The sequence below is a fragment of the Eubalaena glacialis genome, chromosome 2 (genome assembly GCF_028564815.1).
Source record: "Eubalaena glacialis isolate mEubGla1 chromosome 2, mEubGla1.1.hap2.+ XY, whole genome shotgun sequence".
NCBI lineage: Eukaryota > Metazoa > Chordata > Mammalia > Artiodactyla > Balaenidae > Eubalaena > Eubalaena glacialis.
The window spans coordinates 195,362,733-195,390,359 of record NC_083717.1 but is presented as its reverse complement, the minus strand read 5'-3'; the positions used below and the strand labels follow the sequence as shown (position 1 = coordinate 195,390,359).

At 67.8% G+C, this 27,627-nt stretch overlaps 3 protein-coding genes across 3 annotated transcripts; all 3 read right to left on the bottom strand.

Annotated features, from left to right (window-relative positions):
* Positions 1-91: 91 nt before the first annotated feature.
* Positions 92-9,096, bottom strand: TEDC1 (tubulin epsilon and delta complex 1). Its single transcript, XM_061181395.1, has 8 exons — positions 8,323-9,096; positions 8,147-8,225; positions 7,634-7,836; positions 7,189-7,344; positions 6,028-6,126; positions 2,950-3,036; positions 2,310-2,477; positions 92-993 (listed from the first exon to the last, which is right to left on the bottom strand). The coding sequence occupies exons 1-8, from the start codon at positions 8,467-8,469 to the stop codon at positions 670-672; spliced, it is 1,263 nt and encodes a 420-aa protein (XP_061037378.1). The 5' UTR covers positions 8,470-9,096; the 3' UTR covers positions 92-669.
* A 2,526-nt stretch (positions 9,097-11,622) lies between these two features.
* Positions 11,623-13,234, bottom strand: CRIP1 (cysteine rich protein 1). Its single transcript, XM_061181398.1, has 5 exons — positions 13,125-13,234; positions 12,139-12,233; positions 12,010-12,067; positions 11,883-11,929; positions 11,623-11,757 (listed from the first exon to the last, which is right to left on the bottom strand). The coding sequence occupies exons 1-4, from the start codon at positions 13,162-13,164 to the stop codon at positions 11,889-11,891; spliced, it is 234 nt and encodes a 77-aa protein (XP_061037381.1). The 5' UTR covers positions 13,165-13,234; the 3' UTR covers positions 11,623-11,757; positions 11,883-11,888.
* Positions 13,235-20,293: 7,059 nt separating this feature from the next.
* On the bottom strand, positions 20,294-25,606 carry CRIP2 (cysteine rich protein 2). Its single transcript, XM_061181396.1, has 8 exons — positions 25,375-25,606; positions 22,325-22,370; positions 22,187-22,244; positions 21,690-21,830; positions 21,544-21,612; positions 21,360-21,454; positions 21,006-21,063; positions 20,294-20,923 (listed from the first exon to the last, which is right to left on the bottom strand). The coding sequence occupies exons 1-8, from the start codon at positions 25,521-25,523 to the stop codon at positions 20,856-20,858; spliced, it is 684 nt and encodes a 227-aa protein (XP_061037379.1). The 5' UTR covers positions 25,524-25,606; the 3' UTR covers positions 20,294-20,855.
* Positions 25,607-27,627: the final 2,021 nt, after the last annotated feature.

The window sequence follows — 27,627 nt, the reverse complement described above, 5'->3', positions numbered from 1 at the left end:
ACAAAGCCCGCTCTGTCCACAGTGGCCTCCCCCTCCCCCCGCAGGCACCACCCCCAGGAATGGAGCAGAGTCCCCCCCACCCAAGGTTCCCATCAGGCGTCCCTGCCCAACACAGACACGCACACACACCCACACGCACACCCACACGCACACCAGGCACAGGCGTGGCCCAGGTGGGGTGTACAAAGGGAGCCCAGGATGAGGGCTCCAAGGGTGCATCCAGGACACTGCATCCCCCGGGGCCCTGACGCCCACCCTGTGCTGCAGGCCATGCCTGTCCGTCCAGCACCTGGGCAGCCCTGGACCAGCCCAGCCTCAGCCACCACTGCCCAGGGACCCCTCGCCCTGGGCCTGAGGGGAGCACCGCCTCACCAGACAGAGACCTGGAAGGGTGGCGGAGGGAGAGCTGGAGCCTCAGCCCTGCAAGAAGGCCTCCACAATTTACTTCTGGGTCTTCTCCAGATCCTGAATGCCCAAGGCCACCACAATGGGCCTTCCCCCAGCACTGCAGGCCGCGGGGCTGGGTACTGCCCCAAGTGGGGGCCCGGGGCCCAGCGTGCCTGTACCACCGGGGCTGTGTCTGTGTCACCCCTGCAGCTACCCGGCCTGGAATCTGCCCCTCCAAGGCCCAGCCAGGCTGAGGGGGGGTGCCCCCTGGAGAAGGGAGCGTCAGCGTCCAGGTGGCAGGATCCAGACGAGGCCGGGCAGGGCTCCCACCAGCCTGGCCAGCTCCTGCCGACACTGGCCCTGGAGCCGGCGCAGCACCACCTCCAGGTGGGCCTCCCGGCTCCTCAGCGCCTCAATCACCTCAGGGGCCCGCAGGCCTGGGCCCCCAGGCGCCCCAGCCTCAGTCCTCACCAGCCGGCGGGGCCCGTGGGGCTGGACCAGGCTGCCGCCTCGCTCGCAGGCCCGCCGCAGAGCTGCCAGGTCCTGCCCCACGGCCTCCCGCAAGGCCGTCCTCGCGGCGCTCCACTCGGGCCCACGGCCTCCAACCTGCACAGGGGACATGGCAAGTGAGCCGAGGGTGCCCAGTCTCACCAAGACCCTGGCTCAGGGCCCTCGGCTCTCCCTGAGCCCTGACCCCAGCCTCCAGCAGTCCTGCGGCCCCTCCCAGTGCCCAGAACCCACTGCTCCCAGGAATGGGGGACCAACTCCAGCGCCAGCTCTAAGGCCTGGCCCCTCCAGGCTCTGTCACCCTCACCGAGCATCTGAGCCCTAAGCCAGAGGCCGTGGGGCCCCGGGGACAGGGCCAGCAGCCTGATCACCCCCGACAGCCCTGCAGGACCTGAGCCCTCAGGACCACCCAGCTGCAGGCCCAGCTCTTTCACCGCGGTACTGCAGGGGGAGTGGGCCTGGCTGCCCCCAGCAGGCCAAGTCCTGCAGGGTCTGCTCAGAGCCCAGAGTGCAGACCCTCGGGGCACCCACCCCCAATCCCACCCACCACTCCAGGCGGGGTCAGCATGTCCTCTGCTCTATCGGCTTCCCACTTTCCCACCGCCCTCGCAGAGAGGTGGCATGGGGTGGCCCTGACCCAAGGGGACGCCAGGCTAAGGGGACGCCAGGCCGAGGACACGACCTGGTGAGGACACCTCTGGCCCGCAGGGCAGGCCCATCCCAGAGACCCTGCAGGCAGCAGGGAGCGCCAAGAGGCTGTGCCCTCGGTGTCCCCAGGGAACTGCCCTGCCCCTGACCCCACCCCTCAGTGGGCACTGCTCTGTGGTTCGCAACAAGGAAGCATGAAGAGCCCTGAGCCCGGACAAGCACCAGCCCCACTTCTTTTGAGAAACTGCCTGCAAACGTCACCGATGCTTCCGCTGTCACTGCCCAAGAGGGCAGGGGGCTCCAGCTTGGCCTGGCCGGAGGGGACACGGCCGTACAGGGCCTGAACGAGCCACGCTGCAGGCCCCCAGGAAACACCCGTGCTCCCCAGGGGTATCTGAGGGGAAAACCACGCCTGCAGTTTACTCTAAGATGCTTCAGAAAAAGGAAATCAATGCAGCGCACGTGGCCCACTGTTCACAGCCACAAACCCGGCGCTCGCCCAGTCCTGCTCATGGAGAGAGGAGGGTGGCGCCCAGGTGGGGTTGGGGGACCCACATGTCCACCAGCAGGTTCAAAAGGCCACAGGGTGTGAGCGGAAGCCAGCAGGGACGACACCAAAACTGCCCTGGGAAAACGAACAGACCTCCATCAGGGTGGCCAGGGTGGGGCGGCGGGGGAGTCTGGCAGGTGAGCCCACCCTCCTTCCAAGCAGACCAAATGGTGCAAGTCGCCCCGTGGGAGCCCCCCGTCGAGCCCCAAGTCCTCACCCCGGCCTCCCAGGCCGCCCGCCGGGCCTCCACCGCCTCTCGCAGCTCTCCCTGCAGGGCCTGCAGCTCCCGCACCAGGGGCTCCAATGCTCCAGCCCCTGGCGTGGGGATCCTGGGCAGAAACGTGGGCTGTGAGGCCTCAGGGGGGCAGGCGTCCAGGACCGTGTCCTGCAGAGAGGGACCCCAAGTGAGAGGGTGGGCGGCAGGCCCGGGCCTCACAACCAGAGGCCCAGCTCCCCAGCCGGTAGGGACAGAGGCCCAGGGTCACTTCTCGCCCCCGGGTCGCAGCGCGAGCTGGACAGTGGCCCTCACCCCGGTGGGCCTGGCAGCCAGGGAGGCACAAAGGCCAGGCTTCGGAAGGCTAAGGCCCCTGAGAAGTCTGGGCCTCCCCAGGAGCTGGGAAGGGTGGTGATGGGACAGACAGACATCTGGAAAGAGACCCACACACAAAACCCACAGGCCCGGGTGTGAAACCGGCTTCAGGGCTCGGTGTGGGGGGCTTCCCTGAGACTTCTCTTCCTGTGTGGAAAATGGGAAGACCCCACCACCACCCCAGGGCTGCTGTGGTCAGACCAGGGGAGGGGAGGGGAGGGGAGGGGAGGGGAGGGGAGGGGCAGGAGGTGGTGGCACGCTTCCTGACCATCCACTGCCAGAAGACCAGCTCCCGGCGCCGCCACTCGAGGGCCGCCTGCAGCCGAGCGTTCTCCCTCTCCAGCCTCCGCAGCAGCTGCAATGCAAACCATTAAGGCCGCAGAGTCAGAGAACCCAATGCTCCCGGGGCCCTGCCCACCCCGCCCACCATCTCTGGCTCAGTCGCCTCGGCCCACCGGGCTCACCCGGCCCACCCGCGGGCTGAGCCACCTCCCTGCAGGGCACGGCACGGCACGGCACGGCAGGACAGGGCAGCCTCACCTCCAGCACAAGCAGGCCAAGCCTACCAGGCCTCTGACCACACCAGTGATCCCCCAGGCCCCCCACAAGCGTGGGTCCCGCAGGGTCGGGGGCTGAGTCCTGGTGCCCCCTCACTTGGGACTCCACCCCACATCCCCCGCTGACTGAGGGCTGCACCCCGGAGGCTTCGGGCGTACGGGGAGGCCCCGGATGGGGGAGACTGGCGGGTTCTGGGAATCCCTCTCTAGTCCCCTGGAGCCCGAAGGCAGGGCAGAGGCTGCACGGTGCCCAGCTTGGAGGCGATGGAGGACAGACCGGGGACCAGGGTGGAGAACACAGCCGCGCAGCCCCCCGGGCCCCGCCCTGCAGGCACAGCCCGAACAGCCCCGCACCTGCGGACCCCGCAGTCCAGTGCACGGGCACATGCTCCCGCCCCACCCGCCGAGGCCACTGCGGCCTCGGGAAGCCAGACAGGGGCAAGGCCAGGCACGGTCCACCCCAAGGGCCCACGGCAACCTGCGGAGAGACAGATGGGCCCCACTGGGATGGCCCAGGCCGGCAGCCGCTGTGCTCCTCTCTGAACACAGCAGCCAGCACAGTGACCCAGCCTCCGGCACGGCTCCTTCTAGAAGGGAGCCCAGGAGTGTGCTCTGGAGCCGGGACAAACGGCCAGAGCCGGCAGCTGCCCTGTCGGCGGACAAGAGCCCTGTCAGGCCTCCATTCACAGAGGCCGGTGCCCGAGCCACGCACACCAGCGTGCCTGCCAGGCAACCAGGGGATGCACATAGCTGGACAAGGGGCTCCCGGGCCAGGGGGCCAGATGGGGGTGGCCTTGAACACCAGGTCAAGGGCCCAGCCCATGGCCAGTGGAGCACGGTGAAGGCAGGCCTGCGGTGAGAATCGCCCTGTGGTCTGGGGGAGGGCTGCGGACATGGGAGGGTGGAGCCCACATGCCCACACCACACACACACACACACCCCTGCACACACCTGCTGGCCAGTGAGAAGAGCAGCTTACTCAGTTCCCAAGAACAGTCCCAGAGGGTGTCCACACCCCCGCGCCCCAAGCCACAATATAAGAAGACTACAGGACCAGCCAGTAACCAAGGATGCTACCCAGCTACTCCACAGCATGCCTGGCCACTGACACGGCAACAAGAGATCATTCCAGAAGCTTCTGGGACCCATCCCAAGAGTGCAGCCCCTTCAGGTCGGCTGGTCCAGGCTGCCACCAGCTCCCCATCCACCTGGCCACGCCGTTTTCAATCCTGTGGCACCAACATGCACCACCCTCCAGGAGGAGGGGAGCCGTACCCGCCCAGGCCCCCCACAGAGGCTGGGGTCCCAGGCAGCACTGGGCTGGAGCTGCCACAGCCTCTGCTCTGCTCAGACCAGGGAGGGGACCAGGGGCAGGGGGCCAGGACCTCGCTGAGTCACCCCTGAAAGGGGACAGGGCATCTCAGTACGCCCAGATGCTGCCTCAGCACCTTCAGGGCCAAGCACAGCCTTGCCCAGGTAAAGCCAGCCAGACACCAGCCAGGAACGCAGGCTGGGCAGGCACCAAGGGCCAGGAAGACATCCCCAGGTGGCCGCCCTGACCCCACAATGGGGATGCAGACCCCCTAGGAGCATGCAGCTCTACAGCTGGGATCTGCTGGGCCTGCCCTGAGCCTCAGCCCTCCTACCCAGCCAAGTGCTCCAGGACAAGGCACTGCCAGCCTCACACTCTGGACGAGCCAAAGCCCAGCACTCAAGTAATGGCCAGCCTTGGGCCTGTCCCAGGACCCACTGGCCAGGCGAGCCCAAGGGAAGGAAACAGTGATGATGGATGGGGGCTCCTGAAAAGAAGGTCAGCAGAGTGTGGGGCAGCGCCAACCCCCACTTCCCCCATCAACAGGTGACACATGCCCAGGCTCAAGGCACCCACACCATCAGCTCGGACCCTTGAGCAGTCTTCCTTAATTCCAGTGGCCCCCCTCGGCTGGCTGCCAGCACGGCCCAGACACCTGTGCTCTTCCCACGGCCCAAAGTGTACCCAGCCACGTGCACACACACACAGCAGCACTGGCTGCTCCAGGGGGCAAGAGAGACTCTGAGGTTGCACGTGTCTCCTACTTAGGCAAGGGGGTGAGCTTGGGGACTTCCCTGGTGGTCCAGTGGGTAAGACTCCGCGCTCCCAAAGCAGGGGACCCAGGCTCAATCCCTTGTCGGGGAACTAGATCCCGCGTGCTACAACTAAAGAGTCCACATGCCGCAACTAAGGGTCCGCATGCCACAATGAAGATCCTGCACGCCACAACAAAGATCTCACATGCTGCAACTAAAACCCAGCACAGCCAAATGAATAAAATAAATATTTTTTTTAAAAAAAAAAAGGAACTTCCTGGTGGCGCAGTGGTTAAGAATCCACCTGCCAACGCAGGGGACACGGGTTCGAGCCCTGGTCCGGGAAGACCCCACATGCCGCGGAGCAACTAAGCCCGTGCGCCACAACTACTGAGCCTGCGCTCTGGACCCTGCGAGCCACAACTACTGAGCCCGCGTGCCTAGAGCCCATGCTCCGCAGCAAGAGAAGCCACTGAAATGAGAAGCCCGCGCACCGCAACGAAGAGTAGCCAGCCCCCGCTCGCCACAACTAGAGAAAGCCTGCATGCAGCAGCAAAGACCCAACGCGGCCATAAATAAATAAATAAATAAATATTTTTTAAAAAAGATGGTGAGCTTGGCTAACACCCACAGCTCAAAGCTGGTCTGCTGTCTGGGTCCCCCACCCTCCCAGGCTCCTTCTCACCTTGGGCCACGCCCACCTTGGTCCCACCAGCCCTCACCTGCCGGCCACCCTCCGGGTCTCTGAGCAGCTCCGTTTCGGTGACAGACAGGTGGCCAAGGCTGCAGTCGCTGTGGCAGCCACGGGTATATGAGTGGATCTGAAACAGGCAGCGCAGACCCCAGGCTGAGAAAGTGGGCGCCTCCCCCCCGACAGCGCTAGGCAAGGACCTTACAGACAAGGAAACAGGGTTCAGAGAGGGTCGGGCCCAGGAGAGTAGCCAGCACTGCTGGGAGGCTGGCCCGGGGCCCAGTACCCACCAGGAGGCCCATGCAGACGGAGGGGCACCCCACCCAGCTCCCAGGGGTACAGTATAGGTAGAGTGGGGCGCCCCTGCTTCCCCCGCAGCTCATCAAGTGCCAGGCCCATGTGGTGGCAGAAACAGCCTCTGGACAGGCTCAGTGGTTCAGTGAGGCCCGTGGCAGGGACACAGACACAGGGAGGGCACCCCAGCAAGGTGAGGCCTGCAGGCAGCAGGGCGGTCAACTCGTGGGCATGTCCCACACGGAGGAGCAGACAAGAGGCAGTGAGGGGCCCCAGCGAACGCTAGCTAAGCAAAAGACCCTCTCCCAGGGACAGATCGCAAGGCGGGGGGGTCCTAGCACCAGAGAGCCCTGCGCTGGTGCGAGCCCTGGGCCACCTGCCCAGCCACCGCTCAGCCCAGACCATGCACTGGACCTGTGGGGACACCAGTGCCCCCCACAGCTGAGCCCTACCAGCCTTCCGGAAGCCCGCAGGAGCTGCCCACCGCCCGTGAGCCCACACCCAGGATGCGGTGGAAGGGGGTGCCTTCCTCGCCAACTCGTGTTCAGGCAGCAGTGGCTCCCCAGGGCCCACTTGGGTGCTCAGTGACAGAGTCTGAAGCTTCTGGGGAGTTCTGGGGACAGGAAGGTCGACCCTGCAGGTTCCCCACCCCCCTGATTCCCTGCCCCATAGATGTCCAGCAACACCTGCTCTAGGCCCCCTCCTGGACAACCTGGAGCCCTAGGGTCAGGCTCTGGGCCACCCCAGGCTGTGCCCAACAGGTCAGCCCCCAGCCAGGCCTGGGAAGGCTGCCCACATTCAGCCAAAGGCTGGGCCCCAGCCTGAGATGGGAATGCTGGACAGGCCTCTATAGCAGAGGACAACTGCCCCTGGGTGGACAACGCACGCGTGGCACTACCTTGCCCAGGAGGGCGCACTGCTCCTGCTGACTGGCCATCAGGTTTCGCCACCGGAACCGCAGCTTTCCCATCAGCCACTGCAGGTGGCGGATGTCCACACAGCCGTCTGCTTCCACACTGGGGGCAGGAGGGCCAGGGCTGGCCAGGGCCTCGCACTGGGGAGGGGGCAAGGGTCACGCACTGTTCCCACACCCCAGGCAGAGACCACGAAGGGGAAAGAGAAAGGAAGCCCCTGGGAGTGAGAGCCAAGAGATCCCGGAGGTGCCAGTAAGAGGTGGGTAAAGAGCCTGTGGGCACGCCCCCAACCCTGACCTGCCTCCGTGTGCTCACCCGGGCATTCGGGGCAGCAACACTGACCCCCACAGGGCTGACTCCGCCGGTCCGGTGCCCACACCCAGGATTCCCGCCCGGGCTGGGCGCGGCTCACACTCATCCCTCACCCACCTCGCACACGTGCATCTCGTCGCCCAGCTGCACGCGGTTCTGGGCCAGCAGCCGCTCGGGCAGGGGCCCGCGGGCCAGGAGCCAGGCCAGGGCCAGCAGCAGCTCGCGGCTGCCCTGGGAGCCGTCGTCCGGGAGCTGTGCCAGGGCCCGCCTAGGGTAGCCCTGGGTGCGCAGCGCCAACTTCACAGAGCGGACCTGGGCCTCTGCGGTAGGAGACGCCAGCTCAGGGGGGACACCCACTGGAGGTGACACTACCCAGACTCCTAAGGGACCCCCGCGGGACGCAGAGCAGAGACCATGCTTGGAAGGGACTAGCAGGGGCATTGGGACCTAACCTGGAGGCGGGAAGGGGCGGGGCTCACATAAGGAGGGGGTGTCTCATCGGGGAGGCGGGGCAGTGGGTGGGCGGGGCCTTACGGAGGGCTGTCTCACGGGTCGTGCAGTGGGCGGGGCTCTCTGGGTGGGCGGGGCCAGAGCCTTACCAGGCGGGCCTTACAGGAAGGCGGGGCTTACCCGGGGAGAATGAGGCCGAGGCGTCGTCGGGCAGCTGCGGCGAGAGCACGCAGAAGAGCAGCCGCCAGAGCGCGGGGGCCTGCGAGGATCAAAGAGCGACGGTCAGAGGGGCTGGCGGCGTCCCTGCGTCCTCCCGGAGCCCTACTGGCCCCGGCCGCCTGCCCTGCTGGCCTCACCGCCTCCGGACGGTCGAACTTGGCGCGGCGGAAGGTCTCGGGGCTGGGTCCGGCGGGCAGCGTCTGACTCAACGCGGCGATGGCCTCGGGCAGGGCCCGGGCCGCGTTCGCCGGGTCCACCCGGCGACGCCGCCGCCGCCGCCCCATGCAGCCTCCACCCGCCTTCCTCAGATTGCGCGCCGCCGCCGCCTCCGCTGCGTCCCCGCGTCCAATCCCCGCGAGAGCTGCGTCCCGGCGCCCAGTCACCGTTCAGGTGCCGCCTCTGCTGGGCCCGCGCCCAACCACCGAGTAGGCTGAGACACGCCTCTAGCTCCTGCCCAATGAGCGGTGCCCCCGGCGTTTGAGTGCTGTCTGTTCTGTCCGGTGCGGAGGCATTTCCGGTGCGCCGGGGACCAATCGGCGTTGAGAGCCTCGCGGGGTCCGCCCTCCGCGACTCAATCGCGGCGACACCTGACACTCTCCTCGTCCGGACCCCACCAATCAGCCCCTTGCACCAAATGGCAGCCTAGCAACCTCCGGAGGGTCAGCGGCGGCGCTCAGGGTGGCCCCTGCGGCCGGGAGGCGCCACCGACACGCGGGAGCGACCCTCCGCCTCCGGAAGCCCTCTCTGGCCTACGGAAGCCCTGGGACCCCGCAACGCGTACCAGGCCGGAGACGCAGGGGCCAGCGCCCGGGTACCGGGGGACGTACCCCGACGGCTCAACCCCTCAGCGCGCGGGCGGGTGCTCCTCCCGGACGGCCGGTGACTCTCTCCCCCTTCAAACCTACGCCTGCATACCCCGCCTGGCCCCTCCCCGTCCAGTCCATCGTCTGTACGGCTAGCCCCCGTTACCCCCTACCCCCATCCCCACCCCACCCCGGCCTCCCTCTGCCCTGCACCTTCAGCCTCTGCTTCCTGCCACTGAAGAGACAGTCTTCGAAGGAGTATCCGCACGGCCACTTTGGAAAGCAGTTTGGCGGTTCTTTCAGAGCTAGACTTAAGTCTACCAGACGACCCCACAATGCCAGTGCCCGGAACCTGTGAGGACTCGTGTTCCCACTCACGGACGTTCAAGGCAGCTCTGTTCATAACAGCCAAACCGAAACAACCCAAAAGGCCGCCAGCTGGGCAGTCAGCCCTAGGACGGAACCCTCTCGGCACCACTGATGGGGGTCAAAGTGCCGGGAAGCGCAGACACAGAGGAGGGCAGGTGCAGAACACTATGTTGTAGGTGCCTTTCATCTATAGGAAGTGTCCGGAAAAGCAAGTGTACAGAGACAGGAGGCAGGTCAGTGGTGGCCTGGAAAGAGACCAGGACTGGGGAGTGGCAGCAGATGGGCATGAGGGAATTTCTGTGGTTAAGGAGAATGGTTTAGAACTGGATTGTGGTGACGGTTGCAGAACTCTGGGAACTGGTTTAAAAGCATCGAATGTGCATAGGTGAGTTTTACGGTATGAAATTATACCCCAATAAAGCTGTAAAGAGGACAGAGTGAGGGAAGGAGAGGAGAAGGGAAAGAGAGAAGTGATGAAGAGAAAGGAAGCAGGCCTCCCTGGATCCCAAGTGCTCCCCAGATGAGCCCCCCTCCAGCCCTCACCAAGCCCACAGGAAGTGCGGTCATGCCTGACCCCCCACCTTCCGCCTGGTCCTCACCTTTGCCCGCTCCACCCGCCCACCCCACCCGCCCACCCCACCAGCCCCCCACCGTCTCAGGCACAGCAGCTGCTCACTCCCTGTGTCCCCCCAGAACTAACCCCTTCTCCAGAACTTGGCCTCTGACCCGGGCACCCCCACCCCAGGAGGCTGTTTCAGTGGCCACCCGACAAGCGCCAGGGCAGCTTACCTCCCGAGAGCCCTCCTCCCCCACAGGCACGGGGGCATTGCTGTCTGCCCCTCACCCCACCTTCAGTCCCCTCCAGTCCCCTCCTGAGCTGGGGCTGGGACCAGCACAGGCCTCCAGTCTGGCCCTGCCTTCTGTCTCCACAGCTCAGAGGCCATGCTGCTAAGGCCTGCCATAGCGCCCTGGAGCCTTCGCCCGACATGGTCCCCGATGCATTGGGTCTGGAACCCGACGAGCCCTTTCCCTCTCGGGGCCTCTGCCCCTGCTGGGCTTTCTGCTCGGAGTGCCTTCCTCCCCAGCCCGAGGCCTGGCTGACCCACTCTCCCCGTGGGCCTCAGCGCTCTAAGCGCTCACCCCAGGTCTGCCCCCCACACGCAGACTGTGAGCCACGCGGTGGCGGAGGGGCCAGGAGTCTCTGCTGCCTTTTCAGGGCCCCCTCCCAGCAGCTCGGTGCGGACCTTCCGGTGCACCCACTCCCCCCTCTGTGCCTGCTCTGGCCACAAGCCCTTAGCTGCTGGGCCCCCAGACGACAGCTCCACCCCCCCACACCCCACCACTGAGAAACCGGGCCTCACTTAGTATCCTCTGCTCCCGCCTCCCCCGCTGAACTGCATCTGTCCCCAGAAGCACTCCAGCTCCCACCCCTTGGAATTCTATGAATCACCCAAATCTCACACATGCACACACACACACACACACACGCATGCGCGCATGTGACCCCACACACCACCCTGGGGCCCCCCACGCCTGTCCAGCTCAGGCCTGCCGGACCCCCAGCCAAGCCATGGGGCAGGGCTGAGGCCATATGCAAGGCTGAGATGACCCCTCTGGGCTCCTTAGATCAGCCGAGCTCTGGAACGGTGGCCGTCTGCCAGGGCCGGAGTGTGAGTGGCCAGTGGGGGGAACGGCGAGGGCGCTGAGGGTGGCCCAGTCTGCAGCTGCTCCCTGAACGGAAACAGAAGTTTTCAGAAAGCCCCTAGCCGTTGCCGCCCAGCCAGTCCTCACCTCAAAGGCCCCATCGGGCAGCCGGCCACTTGCTAGCTAGTCCCTGGGCACGGCGCGGGGGCAGATGAGGCAGGTGGTGTCCGGGTGGATGCACGGCTGGCCCGGTCCGGCGGGGTGGGGATGGGGGATGGGGGATGGGGACAAGGGTGGAGCAGCAGGAAGTGGGGAGGGCAGGCGAGGGCTCCCCACCACAGCTCCCCAAAGCTTCTCAAAAACGGAACCAGCTCAGCGGATTCACCCTGCAGCCTCATGTTCCTGCTGACCAATCCCAGAGCTGCAGGAGGGCTGGGGCGTCTGCAGGGCTGAACGCGGGGCTGTCCAGGGTGGCTCCCCGGCAGGGTACCCCCGTCCCCGCCAGCGCAGTGGGCAGCAAGGCTGGCTGCAGCAGGAAGAGCAAGTGCCCGGCAGGGCCTGGCATCAGGGCCCCCAGCCGCAGCCCCCTGCACCGTTCCCCCGGTGAAGTGCACACACAAGTAGGTCTTCCAAGTGTCCGGGTTTATTGAGGGCTTGAGGGTCTACAGGGGAGCCCCATGTGCCTGTGGGGAGGGCCTGCCATCGGCCTAGAGGGGCAGCGGCCCGGCGGGCAGCCAGGGATGGGGTCTCCAAAACCTGTGCAGAGAGACAGGGACAGAGGTGAGTGCAGGCCCCGGGAGTGGTCGGACCTCACTCAGGGTGGGGGACCCCACTCTCGGGGCTGGCTGGGCTGGGCAGGGTGAGGTGGATTGGGGGGGTACCTGGGTTTACTTGAAAGTGTGGCTCTCTGCCCCACCGCGCCCGAAGCCTGCGGAGAAGCAGTGGGAGGGTTAGGGGTGGCCAGGGGCTGTGGAGGTCAGGGTCAGGTGGGGGCTGCGCGGAGCATACCTTTGGGGCCGAACATGGCCGCGTAGCAGGGGTGGTTGCAATAGGGCTTGCCTTCATGCTGCAGAGAGAGGCGCGTGAGGGCCTGTCACCCCTCCCCCATGCCCCGGCCTCCCTCCAGGCCCCACCTACCTCGGCGTGACCCCCCGAGGTCAGCGTCTTTCCACATTTCTCACACTTCAGGCAAGGGCGATGCCAGTCCTTCCCCAGGGAGGTGACCCGCTCAGCTGCAGAGGGACAGACATGCCCCCCCACCACCCCCGTGAGGTGAGACACCGCTCCAGGGACACGGGGCACACCCACCTGCTCGCACAGCACCTTCTCCAGCCACCTCTGCTCAAGGCCTCGCCCACGCATGCCCGGGGGCCCACCCAAGGTCTCAGCGGCACCTGTGCCCCACGGGGGGAGAGGGGCACCTCCAGTCCCCAGCCAGTCCCGCCCAACTAGCGGGGGTGGGCGCTGGTCCTGAGCGCGCCCCTGAGGGCTTGGGTGGGGCTGCAGGAGGAGGCGAGGGGGCCTCGGGTCGGGACCCGGGCGGGCTGCCGGGTTGAGCCCTCCGCCTCTGCACCAGTGACGGCGGTGGGGCCTGAGGGGCGAGGCGGGGGGACTCCCCACTTCCTCCTGCCCCTCCGCTGGGTGGGCCCCGGGGCGCGGGGCAGGAAGGCGGCGTCCGGGATCTGAGCGCGCCTGGTCTCGCGCCCGGGACGCCGGTTTCCGCGTCTGTTTCTACTTAGCGCTGGGAGGGGCGGCCAGAGCCCCGCGTTCCTTCCTACCCCTCGGGGTCCCCGCCCAGGGCGCGCGCGAGAGGAGGCTGGAGAGCGGAACCCGGAGACGGGAGACCCAGAGACGCGGAGACTCAGAGACGGGAGACCAAGCGGGACCCGGAGAGACAGCGGGGCACAGAGATGCAGGGCCGTCCGACGCAGGGGTCCCGACCCGCACTTCCAGGCGGCCGCGGGCAAGGCTGAGGCGTGGCCCCGAGGCGGTGCCCCAGGTCCCCCTGCACCCCCGGCCCACCTGAGCGGCCCCGCGGCGGGGACCCCGGGCCGCGCTTCCGCGTGGGGCGGCGCAGGGACCCACAGTTCGAGCCGGGGAGGGTGGGGGTGGAGTGCGCTCACCAAAGTACACCTCCTTGTTGCACTTGGGGCACTTGGGCATGGTGGCGCCGGGTCCGGGGCGGCTGGCGGAGCGGGAGCAGAGCGGAGCGCGGGACTGGGTGGGTCGCGCCAGGTCCTCGCCTTTCAAACACCCCGGGACCCCGCCCCTTTGGGACCCGCCCCTAGCGCCCCGCCCCCTGAGCCCTGGACTTGGACCCGGAGGCCTCGGACCCAAGCCAACAGGCCGAGAAAGGTCATCTGGTCCACGCCCGCCTTGGGGTACGACCCGGGCCTAGCCGACGACAGAGCGTGATCCGAGCAGGGCAGGAGATCCGTGGGGACTCACTGCAGGGGCGGGGCTGGAGCACCCGGAGGAGCCCCGCCCCTCGCCCTGGACTCCGGACTCGCCGGGTCCAGGATCTGGGGCAGTGGACTCCCCAGGAGCAGGAGGGAGCACCCCACCCCCAGCCCCAGATACGCCGGAACCAGGGCGGGAACCGGTCACCTCTAGAATGCAAAGAGGTGCAAACCAGCGTGTCCTCTTCCCCAGATGGAGGTTTGGGGACACCTGCCAGGGGAGTCTCAGCCTGGTAGCCCTCCCCCAGGAACTCCCCTCGGCCTTCATCACGCGCGGGGCCAGGAGGTCTGCCCCGCCGCGTCCCAGTCCCCCACGCCCGAGGGACATCCCGGTCTCCACGCGCCGCACCTCACCCCGCCCCTGGAAGTCCATCGGACCGCAGCGGGAACGTCCCCAGGGAATTCAGAAGAGGGGACTCCGAGACGGGGCATCCCTTTCCTCCACGGGGACAGCCATCGGCTTCGGGGGCTGGGGGTTCTGTGGCGGGAAGTGGGTGCGGCGACGGCCAGGCCGGCCCAGGCCGTCTGGGAGATGCCGGGGCCGGCGGGGGAGGGGTCTTTATCTCTGCGGGAAGCGCCGAGTGCAGAGCGGTCCAAGTCGTTCGTCCAAGGAAAGCGGGAGCGGCCCCGGAGCCTCCCCCGTGCCAGGCAGAGACCGCGGACCCCACCCGCCCCAGGAATGGGGGAAGACCTAGGGGGCGGGCTCTCTCGCGGGCTGCGGGGTCCTAGGCCAGCCTCTGCGGACCAGCGGAGAGGCCTGCATCTCAAGGGGGTGGGGCCCTCGAGGGAGGCGGCTGGCCGGCCTCCCATCTGCCCCTTAGCCCAGGCTGAGGTGGAGGCCTGGGCGGGGTCCCAGTGCTCTGTGCCCTGGAGGACTCTGCCTGGGCCAGCCCTCCTCCATCACCGTCAGCCAGGCCACCTCCCTAGCCGTCTCTCCATCCTGCCCCCTGAACCTTTACCAGCGTCCTCATGTCCCCTCAACACACCCGTCTCGCCAAACAAAACGTCATCTCTGGGCCTGTCCAGGCCCTGTCCCCACGGAGGGTGCTGGAGACCATCCTCTGACGGGGCCCAGGAGCTCCGGCCTCCCCACGCAGTGACGCCCTGCCCTTCCCACCCGCCGCGAGCACCCCCCACCCCCCGAGTCTGGCACTGGGACCAGGAGCGGAAGCCGTGGCTGCCTCCACCCCGAAGGTCCCCCACCAGGCCCGGGTGGGGGTGGGGGTGAGAGTTCCCAGCCTTCAAGGGTCAGGGAGGCCGCACCCCAGCCTCGGTGAGGAGGACGGCCCGCTGGACCCCACACTCCCGCGGCGGGCCCCCCACACCGCTCTCCAGTCACTCTCACCTCCCTGGGACCCCCTCTCTGGGGCCACAGTTCTGCGCCCCCCCGGAGCTGTGCAAGCCCTGGGGTCCACAAGGCGGGAAGCCCCGGTGCCCAGCTGCCCGCTGCCCTCAGGAGGCGGTGCACGCCCTGCCCTGCACTGGAGGGGCCAGCCCAGCCTGCTCCGGGCCCGGAGACTCAAAACCCTCTCTGCCTGGCACAGGGGCACCTCAGAGTGGTTTCTGGAGCCGAGGCCACCGGCCCGACCTCCCCACCACTCCCACCCGGCCCTTGGTGTCTCCTTGGCCTGCGCCTGATGCCACCAGGCCAGGCCAGGAACAGGAGGTGGTCCTGGCTTCCCTCATCTCCTGGCTCCATGATCCAGAGAGCGAGGTGGGCATGAGAGAAAGCAGGAGAGTGACGGGGTGGGGGTGGGGGGCGGGGTGGACGGGGCACACGGAGACACAGACACAGCTAGGAAATGCAGACAGGCAGAAGCAGCGAGAGGGGAGGAAGGGCCAAGACCCCTGGTGATGGAGAGGACCGGGTGGGCGGGGGGCACAGGGCAGGACACTCTGGGGGAGGTGGGCGTCTGTCACAGCAGATCCCGGGCGTCAGGCCACACGTGTTGCACGCACCACCTTGCAGATCCCTGAGAAGGCTGCCCCAGGTGGGTGTGCTGGGCAGAGGTCAACTCCACCAGGATGATGAGCTGGAGGGGGGCAGTGACCGACAGGTTGCCTGGATGCGCACGTGCGTGTCCCAGTGCCTGCCTGGGTGGGCGTATCCATCTGGGTGTCTCTGGGGGCATGTGTGCACGAGGCCCTTCTCTGAGCAGCTGCCTTCCCATGTTTCTGTCCGGCCCACTCCCCCAGCCCACTCAGGGCTCCGGGCCAGGTGGGGCTGTGAGCCAGGCTTGTCTTCCCTTCTACACACCTGGCCCCAGGGATGACCCCTCCACCCCCCCAACACTGGGATTCCAAACCCGCCTGACCCTGGGGGTGGGGGGAGCTGAGAGCCCCTCCTTGAAAACCAGGGTGATGAATCTCTTCCTGGCCTTCCCCGCTGTTATTGCCATTGCCATGGTCACAGCACGGGCCCCTGTGGGGAGGATGCCAAGGGGGGGCCAAGGGCCATGGGCGTTGCTCTCTGGTTGGTACATAGCACGGTTTTTCCAGACACACAGACACACACACCACACACACACACACACACACACACACACACACACACACACACACTGGCTGGAACCCTCCCAAAGCTTCAGTCACAGACTGACGTGCCCCTCCAAACTCCCCCAGCTCCCTGTCTGTCCTGCCCACCTGTGGGGGTGGGGACCCCTCCAGCTGCAGACCCCCCAGCAGTGGGGGACCGTGGTGGGTGGACAGATCCTTCAGCCCCCTAGACTCTCTGGCCAGGCACACCCCCATTTGAGGCTTGACTGGGTGCCCGTCAGGGCCCTGACAGCCCCTCCAGGAGCAGGCTTCTTGCTTCCATCGGCTCACCTGCCCAGGATGCACTTGTGGGGGAGTGGCAATGACCTGGCCCAAGGTCAACCAGACTCGGGACCACTGGTCCAGTTCAAGACCCAGATCTGCCTTGCCTGGCCCTCCACCCCTTTCCTTACTCTTTTGGGGACCTAGTGGCATTTGCTGCACAAACCCATGGAAGGCACAGTGAAGCACCTCACACACCCCAAGATGCAGCCCGCCCCAGCGCCACCAGCACCATGGCCCTGCGCTCTTCTCCCTCCCAGCACTGGCTGCAGGCACAGGGGCTGCGTCTGGAGTGTGAGGGACAGAGCGGCCAGGACGGCTACTTGCCCCGGGCTGCTCTGTGCCCAGAATGTCCACCCTGTCCCAAGCCAGCCTAAGGGCATCCAGGGCGCTGAGACCTGGGGGAGGTCACTGCTGCCTGGCCAAGGCCACCGCCACGCGCTCACCCTCTCTCTGCGCACTCCCACGCCCTCGCCTGCTCAAGCGCCACCCAGGCTCAGCTGGAGACCCAGACGGGAACCGGGCAGGACCCTGCCCTGCAGCAGAATTCTGGATGGAGAGGGCCGGGCTGGGGCCCCAGGGCAGGGCTTGCTTGGGCTCCAGGCACCGGGAGAATTGGTGAAGGCAGGGCTGGGCCCTAGTGACCGCTGAGGAATCCACCAGGAGAGTTCTGCCCCTCAGGGCTGGACAGACCCCCCCCCCCACGCCATACACTGTGACACTTGCCTCTGGCCTTTTCCCTACCATTCTCGAAGCCCCCACCCAGCGCCCAGCGCCCCAGTCTCCGGGCCCCCTCCTCAGTGTGGACAGGTGTAAGGATGTCCCCTGCTAGGGCTGGAGGCCAGCAGGGCCTGTCTGGTGTTCCTGTACCCAGATGCCCTGCAGGGCCAACATGTGCTCCAGGACTGCTGCTGAGCCTGGGGCCAGAGCTGGCTTCCTGCCTCCAGAGTCCACCCCTCCCTGCCCTTCCCCCAGGCCCGGCTGAAGCTGAGTCGTGGAGACTCAGACATTCCCAGGGCCTATTTTTAACAGCTTGTCTCCCAGGACCCCTTGTCTGGCCCGAGGTCCTGCCCCGGGCAGCCCTGGGGCTGGGGAAGGGAACGGACTCTGTGCTTTCCCAGAAGGATGCTGATCCTGTCCACCAGGCCTCCGCCGGGCCAGGGTAGGAGAAGGCCCCTCTCCTCCTCTGCTGGAAGCAGGCGCGGGATGCAGAGGGGCTGGGGTGGAGGGATGGGGGCACCTACAACCTTGAGCTCCCTCAGCCAGCCCTGCCCTCCCCCTCCCCCCACCCCAGGCTGAGCCTGGTTCCAGGAATCTCTGTGCCCTGGAGCCAAAGCCCATGCAGAACCGCCTCGAATTCCAGCCTCATCAGTCCAGCAGCTGGGCGTGTTCATGGCCACAAACTCACCCCTGCAGCCAGCTGGGCCCTGAGAAAATGTGCTGCCCACACCTGGCCGCCCCGGTCTCCCGCCAGTCCTTGCCTGGCCCAGTTCCCAGGGGCCCAGAGCCGGGGTCACAGGCACTAGGTGACTTCCTGACCCTTAGCACCCAGGGGGCCACAGCCGGTGACCAGTGTGCTGGTGCTTGGAGAAAGGTCATGCTCCCTCAGCCCTAGAGAAGCTCAGCCAGGCTAGCCTAGCTGGGTGGGGTCCCCAGGGAGCCTCCAACAGCAGAGGGCTGGCACTGGTGGGTCACTGGCCCAGGGGAAGCTGGAGGGAGAGGGGCTGGGGGTCTAGGGCAGGGGATTCTGGGCCTCAGGAAGCGGGGGCCGAGGGAGCTGCAGGCCCCACAGAGATGCCTGGAGGGTGGGGGGACCAGCTAGGGCCCAGGTCTGAAATGGGGTGCAGGGTGGGTCTTGGAGGGTCCTGGCGAGGAAGGGGGGAAGACTGGACCGGTGGGAGGTGGGGTACAGCTGGGGAGCAGGATGGCGGAGGAGGCCCGGGCGCTGTGCCCAGCCCTGGGGTTCTGGATGGAACAGAGGTGGTTAGATGGCATTTCAGGGCCGCCTCAACTGGCTGGGACCGGGCTGGAGGGGTGGGGGTGGAGGCCAGGCAGGGGGGAGGTGGAGAAGGCGGCACACCGGACTGGCCTCCCCTGCGTCTTGCAGGGGCGCCCGAGGAAACACCTGGCTTGTGGGGAGGCTTCCTGGAGCTGGTGTCACCAAGGGAGCCCCGGCAGCGCAGAGCCACCCGCGGCCCCCACCGATGACACCCAGCGACCGCGCTAAGACAGACGGTAGCGGCCCCGCCCCGATTTCCACGACAACCCCGCGGAAACAAACACGGAGGCGCGACACCCTCCGCACGCAGGAAGTGGAACGCGCCCTCCCGGGCCAGACCCCGGCAGTGGGAGGGCACTGCGTCCCTCGCAGGGCCGGGCCGATCCTCCCTCGAGGCGACCCCGGCAGCCCTCGCCCCACCCCCCAGGGCGGGCCTTCACTCGAGAATAGGCCCCGCCCTTCCCTGGGTTTTGGGGAAGGGCGCGCCGCAGATCAAGTCTTCCCCACGCAGTTTCCCCTGGAGCCTCCTGGAGGAGGGGCCCCGGCTGTGCTCTCAGCAGCCCCCCACCGGCCGGACGACAGGAATTTCCCATCCGACACCGGGAGCCCTCAGCGAGGGCGGGCCTGGGGGTGCTCAGGGAAGCCTGAGTTCTCCCCCAAACGACCCCCCAACCAAGGAGCCTCGTGCTGGCGGGAGGGAGGTGGGAATGTGGAGGGTGTTGTCCCAGCCCCTCCTCCCAGCGTGCTTGCCCGAACCTCCCCTCTGCCTGGGGTGGGAACTGGGCGCCCTTGGGGTACCTGCTCCAGCGCCTCCCACCCCCAGGGCAGGCCGACCCTCCCTGCACATCCTGGCTGCGTTCCAGGCGCCGGCCAGGTACGAGGAGACGCTGCCGCCCACGCTGGGCGCCTGGACTGGCCAGGAGGAGGGCGGCTTGGCACTTGCAGACACCAGGAGCCGGCCCTCCACGCCAGGGACACGGATGGCTGCTCGAGGGACAATGAGCCGGGCACCCAGGCTCAGCTGTGTCTGGGCCCACGTACTGGAGGGCGGGCCAGGCACGGGCCTGTGCCACGGGCTGGGGCGCTGGGAGCTGTCCCCGGGGGCACGGCACATGGGGAGCCGGCTGCCTATGGCGCTGGGGACACGGGCCCAGAATGAGCAGGCCCGGATGATGCTCCTGGCTCGGGGAGGGCGAGGCATCTGGGGGTGGGGTGCTGGGAGCAGGCCAGGGCAGGGGCTGAGCACCGGAGGGCGGGTCTCCGAGGGTTCTGCCCCCGCGCCCAGAGGAAGAGAAGGGGCGCCCTCTGGTGGGCTGCCCGGGAGCCGGCAGATAAAGGGAAGGCAGACGAGGAGGAGGCCTCCTCCCAGCTACTGAGAGTTCCCGGTTGCAAAGGCAGAGCCTGGACAGCCTGGGGAGGCCAGAGGTGACTCCATCAACACTGCAAGCCCAGATGCAGGAATGCTGTTCAGGCAGGAGCCCCTAGGCCCCTCCTTCAGACTGTCCACATTCTGTCCCTGGGTTCCCACCAATGCTGGGGCCGGCCGACCACGCTCAGCCTCACTCCCCCTAAACCCTCTGTACTTCCAGGCTCCTCCTGGGCTGAAGGCCCACCTCGTCCCTGGCCACCCTTCACCGGCTTCTCCCCCTGCAGAGGACCCCTCCTCTGGTCACCTGCCCCCTCTCCCTCCACATGCCATGCCCTCTGCTCTTTCCCGAGGCTGACCTCTCCCTCTGGGTCTCTGATGGATCGGAGGACCCCCTGGTTTTGGTGCCCATGTCTGGGGACCAGGACCCCACCCCCGGATGCCTCCCACCGTCCCCATGTCCAGCTAGCCTGGTCCCTCTCAGGGGCCCACCCCACCTCAGTGTTGGCACCACAGCCTAAACCAGCCCCCAAGCCAGAGCCTCCCCACCTCCCAGCCACGACCATCACCATTGGGAAGAGGACCCCCGGACGAAGGGACGCTATCCTGGCTTCACGTCCACGCCACAGACACAGACACAATGCGGGGTCGTGCGATCCTCAAACCTTTCATTGACAGCAAAACCCCCGGCAGTCGAATGTGAGCCACGTGAGGGTGGCGGGCGGGCGCTTGTGAGGCAGGGTGGGAGGCGGGCAGAGGGCTCCTGGCAGGGATGTCCCTCCACCCTTGGGACACTGTGAGGGGCGTGGCTGTGGCTGTCACGGGCAGGGGGAGCATAAATAACACTGTGGGCGGGACTGGGGCAGCAGGAGGGGGAGCGTGGGGCAGCCACCTCAGAAAGACCCACCCAGGCCACAGGGACACTCAGGGACGTGTGGGCCACGAGACACAGACATGGGGACACGGGGTGCCAGGACACAAAAGGGGGTGATGGGTGGCTGGAGACACAAAGGCAGACACACCCAGAGAGACAGGGTTGGTGGGCAGGGCTCTGGAGTCAGCTCAGGGGCTTCCTCCCCAACACGCAGGCCCTGGACCCGCAGGTGCTGAGGTGGGACTGGGCAGCGGTCACTCTCCCCTCGTAGCCAAGCAGTGGGCCCCTGGCCAGGGGCCTGCGCAGACGGGCCCATGCCCCGCAGAAGGGCCTGGGGGCCTAGGGCTGAACTTTGCCCTCGGGGTCCTTGTCATAGATGTAGCTGCCAACAGCTCCGGTGTTCACCCCTGTGGGGAGAGGAGCAAGGGTGGTAGGGGAGGGGTGGAGGAGGGGGCGCCCCGTGTCCCAGACCCTCCTGGCCACACTCACCCTTGGGTCCGAAAAGTATTCCGTAGCAGGGCTTGTGGCAGTAGGGCTGGCCGTCGTGCTAGGGACAAGATGGGGGGGTGAGAAGCGGGGGCCACAGAGTCCTCACTCCCCACTCCCCCTGGTGGCTTCCGCCGGGTCTCCCTGAACCCTCGAGTTCTCAAAGGTCAGCTCACCTGGGGGGAGCTGGAGGGGAGGGCAGCGCCGCCACGCCACGCCACGCAGCACTGCGCGCACGGGAGCCACGAGGCTGGCCACCAGGGGGCAAGGCCCACCGCCCGGCGCCCCCCTCCCCCGCCTCCCGTCCCCCGGCAGCTGCGCGCCCCGCCCCCGCCATCCAGCCAGCGCCCCTCTCACCTCCGCGTGCCCGCCTGGGGTCAGCGTCTTCCCGCAGCGCTCGCAGCGCAGGCACGGCCGGTGCCAGTCCTTGCCCAGAGACGTCACCTTCTCGGCTGGGGACGGGAGAGATGGTGAGGCCAGGCCCGCCCCCACCCCCCCCCCGGTGGAGACCTCCCAGGCTGGGGGTGGGCGCGCCACTCACCGAAGTAGACCCTCTTGTTGCAGCGAGGACACATGTTGGGTTCCCCGGTGAACGTGGTGACACTGGAGGCTGGGAGGGGGAGGAGTCAGGACGGGGCACAGCGGCTCCGACGCCCCCCCTCCCCGCGGTCACTCAGCCCAGCCCACCTTTGCTGGGCCCCTTCGGGGGGCCGCTGGCCTTCCGCTCCTCAGCTCGGGCCACGGGGACCTCGATGGGGCCAGTGACCTGAGGTTTCTCGGCAGAGGGCTTCTCGTAGATGTAGGAGCCGGCACCTCCGATATTCACCCCTGTGGGGTGGTAGGCACTGTAGGGGGGGTGGCCAGTGGGCTCGCCCACCACCCAGCCCTCACAGCCACCCCCCAACTTCTCAGAAAAGGGTCCTCCACGGCCCACTGTGGGGTCAGGACCCCCACCCAGAGAGCACCCGTCGGCTGCAGATTTCCGGGAAAGGCACAGAGGATGCTGGTCCTTCAAGGACGGGAGGGGCCGGCACGGGGAAGGAGAGAAGGGGGCCGGGGGAATCCAAGGGTCCACAGTGTCCCGCCAGGCCAGCCCCAGGTCTCTGCTGGGCCGAGGATCGGCAATGGCCACGCCCCCCAGCGCTGGAGCAGATCCCAGGCCGTGGCGCCCCACCCAGGCTCACCTTTGGGTCCGAACAGCGTGGCATAGCAGGGCTTGTGGCAGAAGGGCTTTCCGTCATGCTAGGCAGAGGGCAGGGCATGAGGGCGGGGGCCTGGCCTGGGCTCCCCGGCCCCCCTCCCTGCCCGGGGGAGGGGCTCACCTCGGCGTGGCCCCCTGGCGTCAGCGTCTTGCTGCAGTGCTCGCACCTGAGGCAGAATCTGTGCCAGTCTTTGCCCAGGGAGCTCACCTTCTCAGCTGGGGCGGGAGGGGGGTCAGGGCCAGTGCCCTCCTGCCCTCCCGCGCTCAGCCGCCTGCTGCCCCCGCTGTCCGCCCCGCTCCCGGGCAGCCTCTGCGCCGGGTCCCCTTCATCCCCACCCGGGAGCCACGTGGCACCCGCCTGCTGCCCCGCCGCAAGCACCTTCTGCTGCCCAGGGGCCCTGCTCTCCCTCTGGGTCCAGGCACCCTCATCACCCGGGGTCACGGGCTGCAGCAGGGAACTTGGACGGGGTCCCAGCTCAAGCACCTGCTAATCCGCTCACCAGGACACCTGCCCCTCCCTCACACACATCCCCAAACCCTCCAATCAGGCCCTAATGGAGCTGGCAGAGCGCCCCCGCTGAAGGGTGGCCCCGAGCCTCCAGAACCCCTGCGGAGAGGCCAGTCCCTGTCGCCGCCATGGGACACCCGTGGGACAGGACGCCTGCCTGTCTATATTTGGCTTCCTCGCCCTAAGCTCTGAGAGCGCCCCCCCCCCCCCAACTCCTGCCTCCGGCTGCTGCTTTGGCGCTCAAGGTCTGAGACCAGCTGCTGAGGGTCACGTTGGGGCCCCTCCCTGTCCCCTGCCCCAGGCTGGGGCTGCTGGGCCACCTCCCAGTGGACGGAAGCTGGGGCTTCCCCAGGGGAGCACAGCAGGAAAAGGGTGGAGGAGAGGGCAGGAAGAAAGGCCGGAGCTGAGTTGGAATTCCTCCCAACTGGAAAGGGGCCCGGCCAGAGGCATCGGGGAGGAGGGGGGGTCAGGTGGGCTGGGCCCTTTCCACCCTGGCAGAATCTGGCCAAGCCCCAAGAAGAGGCCAAGGACCAGTGGCTCCTCTGGTCCCCCTCACAGAGGGGCCCCTGCCTGGGCCAGGCCTCCCCCAGGGCCCCAGCAGAGCAGGGAGAGAGGGCCTGGCCGGGGGCACCCCGAGCCCCAGGAGGCCTGTGGGTGCTGCTGGAGGGCAGTGAGTCCCCCTGGTGGCCCAGGTTCGGAGCCCTAAGCGCTGGCTCCCCACAGCCCTGGTGGAACCTGCTGGCCCCGGCCAGGGGCAGCACAAGCTTAGATCCCTCTGGCCACTCCACCAAGGAGGCTGGGACGCAGGCTGGCCAGGCCTCCCCCCAGGTCCATGCCAGGGCAGATGGGAGCTGGCTGAGCCCAAGGCGGGCTCGGATCCCACGCCAGCCTGGCATCCTCTCCCAGTTCTCCTCTGGCCAGTGGCAGCCGAGGCAGCTGCAGCTCAGGGCTGCCAGAACCACTGGCTGGCTCATAGGATGTGGCCACCTGGGGGCAGGGGAATGACCCTCAGACCCACTGGCCAGGTCGACGGCCACACATTACCAGCCCAAGTTGGGAAGGCAGAATCGATTGAGTCTAATGGCTCGGAAGGGAACCGGCCCTCACCCAGCTGCACGGTTGTTGGGGACACAAAGGCTCGGTGTCCCTGAGGTCACCCTGGGGTATCCTGGCCCAGGTTGCACTGTGCACACGCTTGGGGTGTAGGCTGCTGGGGTGCAGCCTGATTGGGGGTGGGAAAGTCTGGCCCCCGGCCCCTTCCTCCACCAGGGCCTCCAGACCAGGACAGAAGCCAGCCGAGTCTGAGCCGCCTTTGTTTTCTGCTGGGAGCCAGCGGCCGCCCAAGCAGGCAGAAGCGCTTTTCCGGGCTGCCCACGGGACTGTTGGCCCGGCCCTGAGCTAGCCTGACTGGGAGCAAAGTTGTGGGCAGCGGGGCTGGCAGGAGGACCCTGGCGCTGGCCCCCACCCTGAGCCTTACAGGATGAGCCCTGTCTGGGATGGGGACAGAGGGCTGGGCGGACTCCTGGGGAGGCATCCGGAAGCCCCTCGGCTTCCAGCCAGCCCAGAAGCACTCCAGGCCAAATCCGGTCCCTCCCCTCTGGGAACAGCAAACAAGGTCGGTTGGCCTCCTCCGGCCTCCTCCTCCTCCTGCCTGCCGGGAAGCCAAGTGGCCATCTTCAGCTCGGCCTGTCCCCAACCCAGACCCGGACCACTGCCCCTAGGATGACAACAGAAGGATCGGATCCCCTGTCTGTCCCTGTCTCTCCCTGCCCTTCTGGCCATCCTGGCTTGTGCCACCAAGTCTTTCTGTGTGGGCGTTGGTGGGAGGCTCAGTGGGCAGGGACTTTGCTGCCCTGGCAAAGTCGAGGAGAGGATCAGCCAGGATGAGGGAGAGTAGGTAAACCAGACAACAGGGTGGGAGCGCCAGAGAGTGGGTGAGCCAGTGCTAGGGGGTGCCGCCAACCCAGGGGGCATCCTGGCAGAGAGGACCCCCTCCTACCCAGCTACCTCCTCCTGAATGCCACTGTTCTGACCTTGAGGAAGCAGGGGGCCTGGCCACCCGGGCTCCAGCGTCCTCTCCTGCTTGTGGGGACTCGCTTGTCACCCCACCCCCGGGAAAGTCCTGGGGGAACTTGCGCCAAGGAAAGGAGCGCGCTGGGACACGCAGGAGGTAGAGGCCAAGGTCGCCCCCGCGTGGACTGAGTCCAGACAGAGCCCAGCCCGGCGTGGGTAGAGGTCGGGGTGGGGGTTGGGGTCACGGGTCGAGGCCACGCCAGCCCGGCCACGTGTCCGCGGAAGGCGGGACTGGGGTCCGCGCGAAAGGGCCCAGAGGGGCAGGAGCGCGCGAGAAGCGCCCGGAGCTTGCTGCCCCGCCCGACCCCGCCCCGCTCGGCACCGCCCGGAGAACCGCGATGCGCCCCCGAACCCAGAGCTCTCCCGCAAGCCCAGCCGTATTCTGGGGGAACCACGCGCCCCCGCCCGCCGGGCCTCGGGCCCCCGCCCCACCCCCATCGTCCACTTCGGGGTTCGGGCGTGGCCGCCCCCAGCTTGTCGCCGCTCCGCCCTTCAGCCGCACCCGCGTGGGCAGCGCGGCGAGCCGGGTCGGGGCTGCGCATCCTGGACCGAGAAGGGCGGCGGGGTGCTGGCCGGGCCCGGGCACTCACCGAAGTACACGGTCTTGTCGCACTTGGGGCACTTGGAGGCCATGGTCGGTGCGCGCCCGTTCAGCCCGTGTCCTCCGCCAGCGCCCGTCTCCCCGCCGCCGCCGCGCCCGCCCCGCCAGCCCCGCCCGACCGGCTGTCCGTGCTCCCATTGGTCTGCGTCCGGGGCGGGGCGTCGGGAGCCCGCCCCCGGGGTCCGGGCGCCGCGGGGGCGGGGGCGCACCTGCAGGGGCGGATGGGGGGCGACGAGACCCGCCGGGCGCCCCTGGGTCGCGCGCGCGAGGTGGCCTCTACCCAGGCCCGCCCTGTTTCCATGGCAACGGCGGGGGAGCCAGCGGGGCCGCGGGTGGGGCTGGGAGTCCGCGGCCCCCTCGACTGGGGGCGTCCTGGCCAGCGGGACCTCGGCCCGGAAGGGCGGCGTCGGGACAAGCAGACTGACTCCCCGACGGCGGACCGGCCCGCCCTGCCCGGTTCTGGCGCCCGGGTCCCCAAGGGAACCGTACCCCACCCTGCCGCGCGCCGCCGTCCCGCTTCCCTTTGTTGCTCGGTTTCTATAGCAACGGCCTTGCGGTGGGATAGGAGCGGGATTCCGGGCGGGCGCGCCACCGGTCCAGGCCCGGTCCCCGCCCCGCCTAACACTGTCAGTGGTGCTGAAGGCCCAGCGGGTAGAGGGCAGGGCGCCCGCCACTTCCAAAAACAGCGCGAGAGAAACTGCTGGAAGGGGGTTGGGGAGGGGGTGCCTGGCAGCGAGGAGACCCGCGGGGCTGTGCTGCAGGCTCTGAAGTTGTCCTCCCCAAGCTCTCCCACCCGAGGGAGGTAGGGAGGAGAGGAGAGGAGGGAGAGGAGAGGAGGGAGAGGAGATGTGGGGCCCCTGGAGTGCCCCTTTCGCGGGTGCTGTGGCCGGCCAAGTGGAAGGACCCTGCCATCAGCTTCTACCCCTATCCCCTCCCCAGGCTCCCGCCTCGGGCATCCCTCGTCTGGACCCCACTAGCTTAGGGCCCAGGGCCTCTGACCTCCAGCCTGGTGGCACCAAAGCACCCTCCTGGAGGGCCGGGGAGCTAGGGATCTGCCAGCATTCAGGGTCTCTCCCCGGGGTCCACAGCCCTCCTGCCAACAGGGACCTACCTACCTGCCTGACCACTCCCACCCTCCCTACCTGCACCTGGAGCCGTGCAGGACCCGGCCCTAACCCAGGGGTCTGGGGGACCTGGAGGACGCTGGGGCCACCTCCCAGGGGCTCTGCCTCCTCATGGGCTCTCCTCTGGACCTCCATCCCCAGCTGAGCCTCAAGTCTGGCAGATGGACAGACCCCCAAGCCCAGACGACTAGGCCCAGTCTGGGCAGCGGGCTCCAGCCCCCTCACCCCCTGCCCTGTGTCTTTGAGGCTCTGTGCTGGACACTGAGGTCTGCCCCCCACTCCCCATTTCCTCTGCCTGGTGGCGTCCGGCACCTCTCCTGGCCCCCGGTGCCAGAGTGTTCTCAGTGGTTGGGTGAGCCAGTCTCACAGGGCAGTTTCGTGGCAGCCCTGCTGTGGCCCTGCTCCCGGCGGTGCCCCCACCCATTGCACTCACACCCTTCAGCCACTGCCATTTCCGTGAGTGAGGACAACAGCCCAGAAACATGTGGCCCCCCTCAGGCCTGACTGACCAGCCTGGCTGGCCCCCTCTCCCTCCGCACTCCGGCTCTGGCCCCGACCCAGCCAGGGCAGAGACCAGAGGGGAGGCCTCAGCGGGCCCCCCTTCTCGGACAAGGTGGCCTGCAGGTCAGTCATTCACAGCCCACTCCTGGCTCAGGCTGGGTGTCCGGTGTCTCTGAATAATTCATGGGCCCACTGCCCCCACTTGGCACCTGTTACCACCTCCTCTGCAGCTTGGGAGCCCCCAGGGACCCCCAGGCATCAGCCTCCGTGACTCCACCCCGCCCCTGAAATTTGCAGGACTGCTGTGGAGGGCGGACTGGTTGGGCACTGGTGTCGCCCAGCTTGGAGAGTGAATGGGGGTGGAGCAAAGGAATGGCACTGGGCCCTGGCCAGATGCCCTGGAGCCAGGGAGGGGAGAGTGGGGCGGCGCAGGTACCCTGCCTGCCAGCTGCAGTGCCTGGGCTGATGCACTAGGGCTGTTCTGGGCCTGGCGGGAAGGGGCACAGATCGCCGGACGCAGAGCAGCAGCATCTGCCTCTGAGGCCACTGAGGGCTAGAGACGGGCAGGTGCAGGCCGGGCCCGCTCCTCGTGAGCAGGCCGCGGGGCTGGGTGAGGA

Bases quoted from the DNA above. Each gene is read 5' to 3' on its own strand.
- CRIP2 (XM_061181396.1), bottom strand. From the start codon at position 25,523: ATGGGAGCACGGACAGCCGGTCGGGCGGGGCTGGCGGGGCGGGCGCGG. The intron at 22,245-22,324 runs GTGAGCCCCTCC...CCCTCTGCCTAG, and splicing joins CGCCAGGGGGCCACGCCGAG to CATGACGGAAAGCCCTTCTG. The intron at 21,455-21,543 runs GTGAGTGGCGCG...TCCCGTCCCCAG, and splicing joins CAACAAGAGGGTCTACTTCG to CCGAGAAGGTGACGTCTCTG.
- TEDC1 (XM_061181395.1), bottom strand. From the start codon at position 8,469: ATGGGGCGGCGGCGGCGGCGTCGCCGGGTGGACCCGGCGAACGCGGCC. The intron at 7,837-8,146 runs GTAAGCCCCGCC...CTCCTACCGCAG, and splicing joins CTCGGCCTCATTCTCCCCGG to AGGCCCAGGTCCGCTCTGTG. The intron at 7,345-7,633 runs GTGGGTGAGGGA...CCCCCTCCCCAG, and splicing joins ACGAGATGCACGTGTGCGAG to TGCGAGGCCCTGGCCAGCCC.
- CRIP1 (XM_061181398.1), bottom strand. From the start codon at position 13,164: ATGCCCAAGTGCCCCAAGTGCAACAAGGAGGTGTACTTTG. The intron at 12,068-12,138 runs GTAGGTGGGGCC...CTCTCTCTGCAG, and splicing joins CCTCGGGGGGTCACGCCGAG to CATGAAGGCAAGCCCTATTG. The intron at 11,930-12,009 runs GTATGCTCCGCG...GCTTCTCCGCAG, and splicing joins GGCCATGTTCGGCCCCAAAG to GCTTCGGGCGCGGTGGGGCA.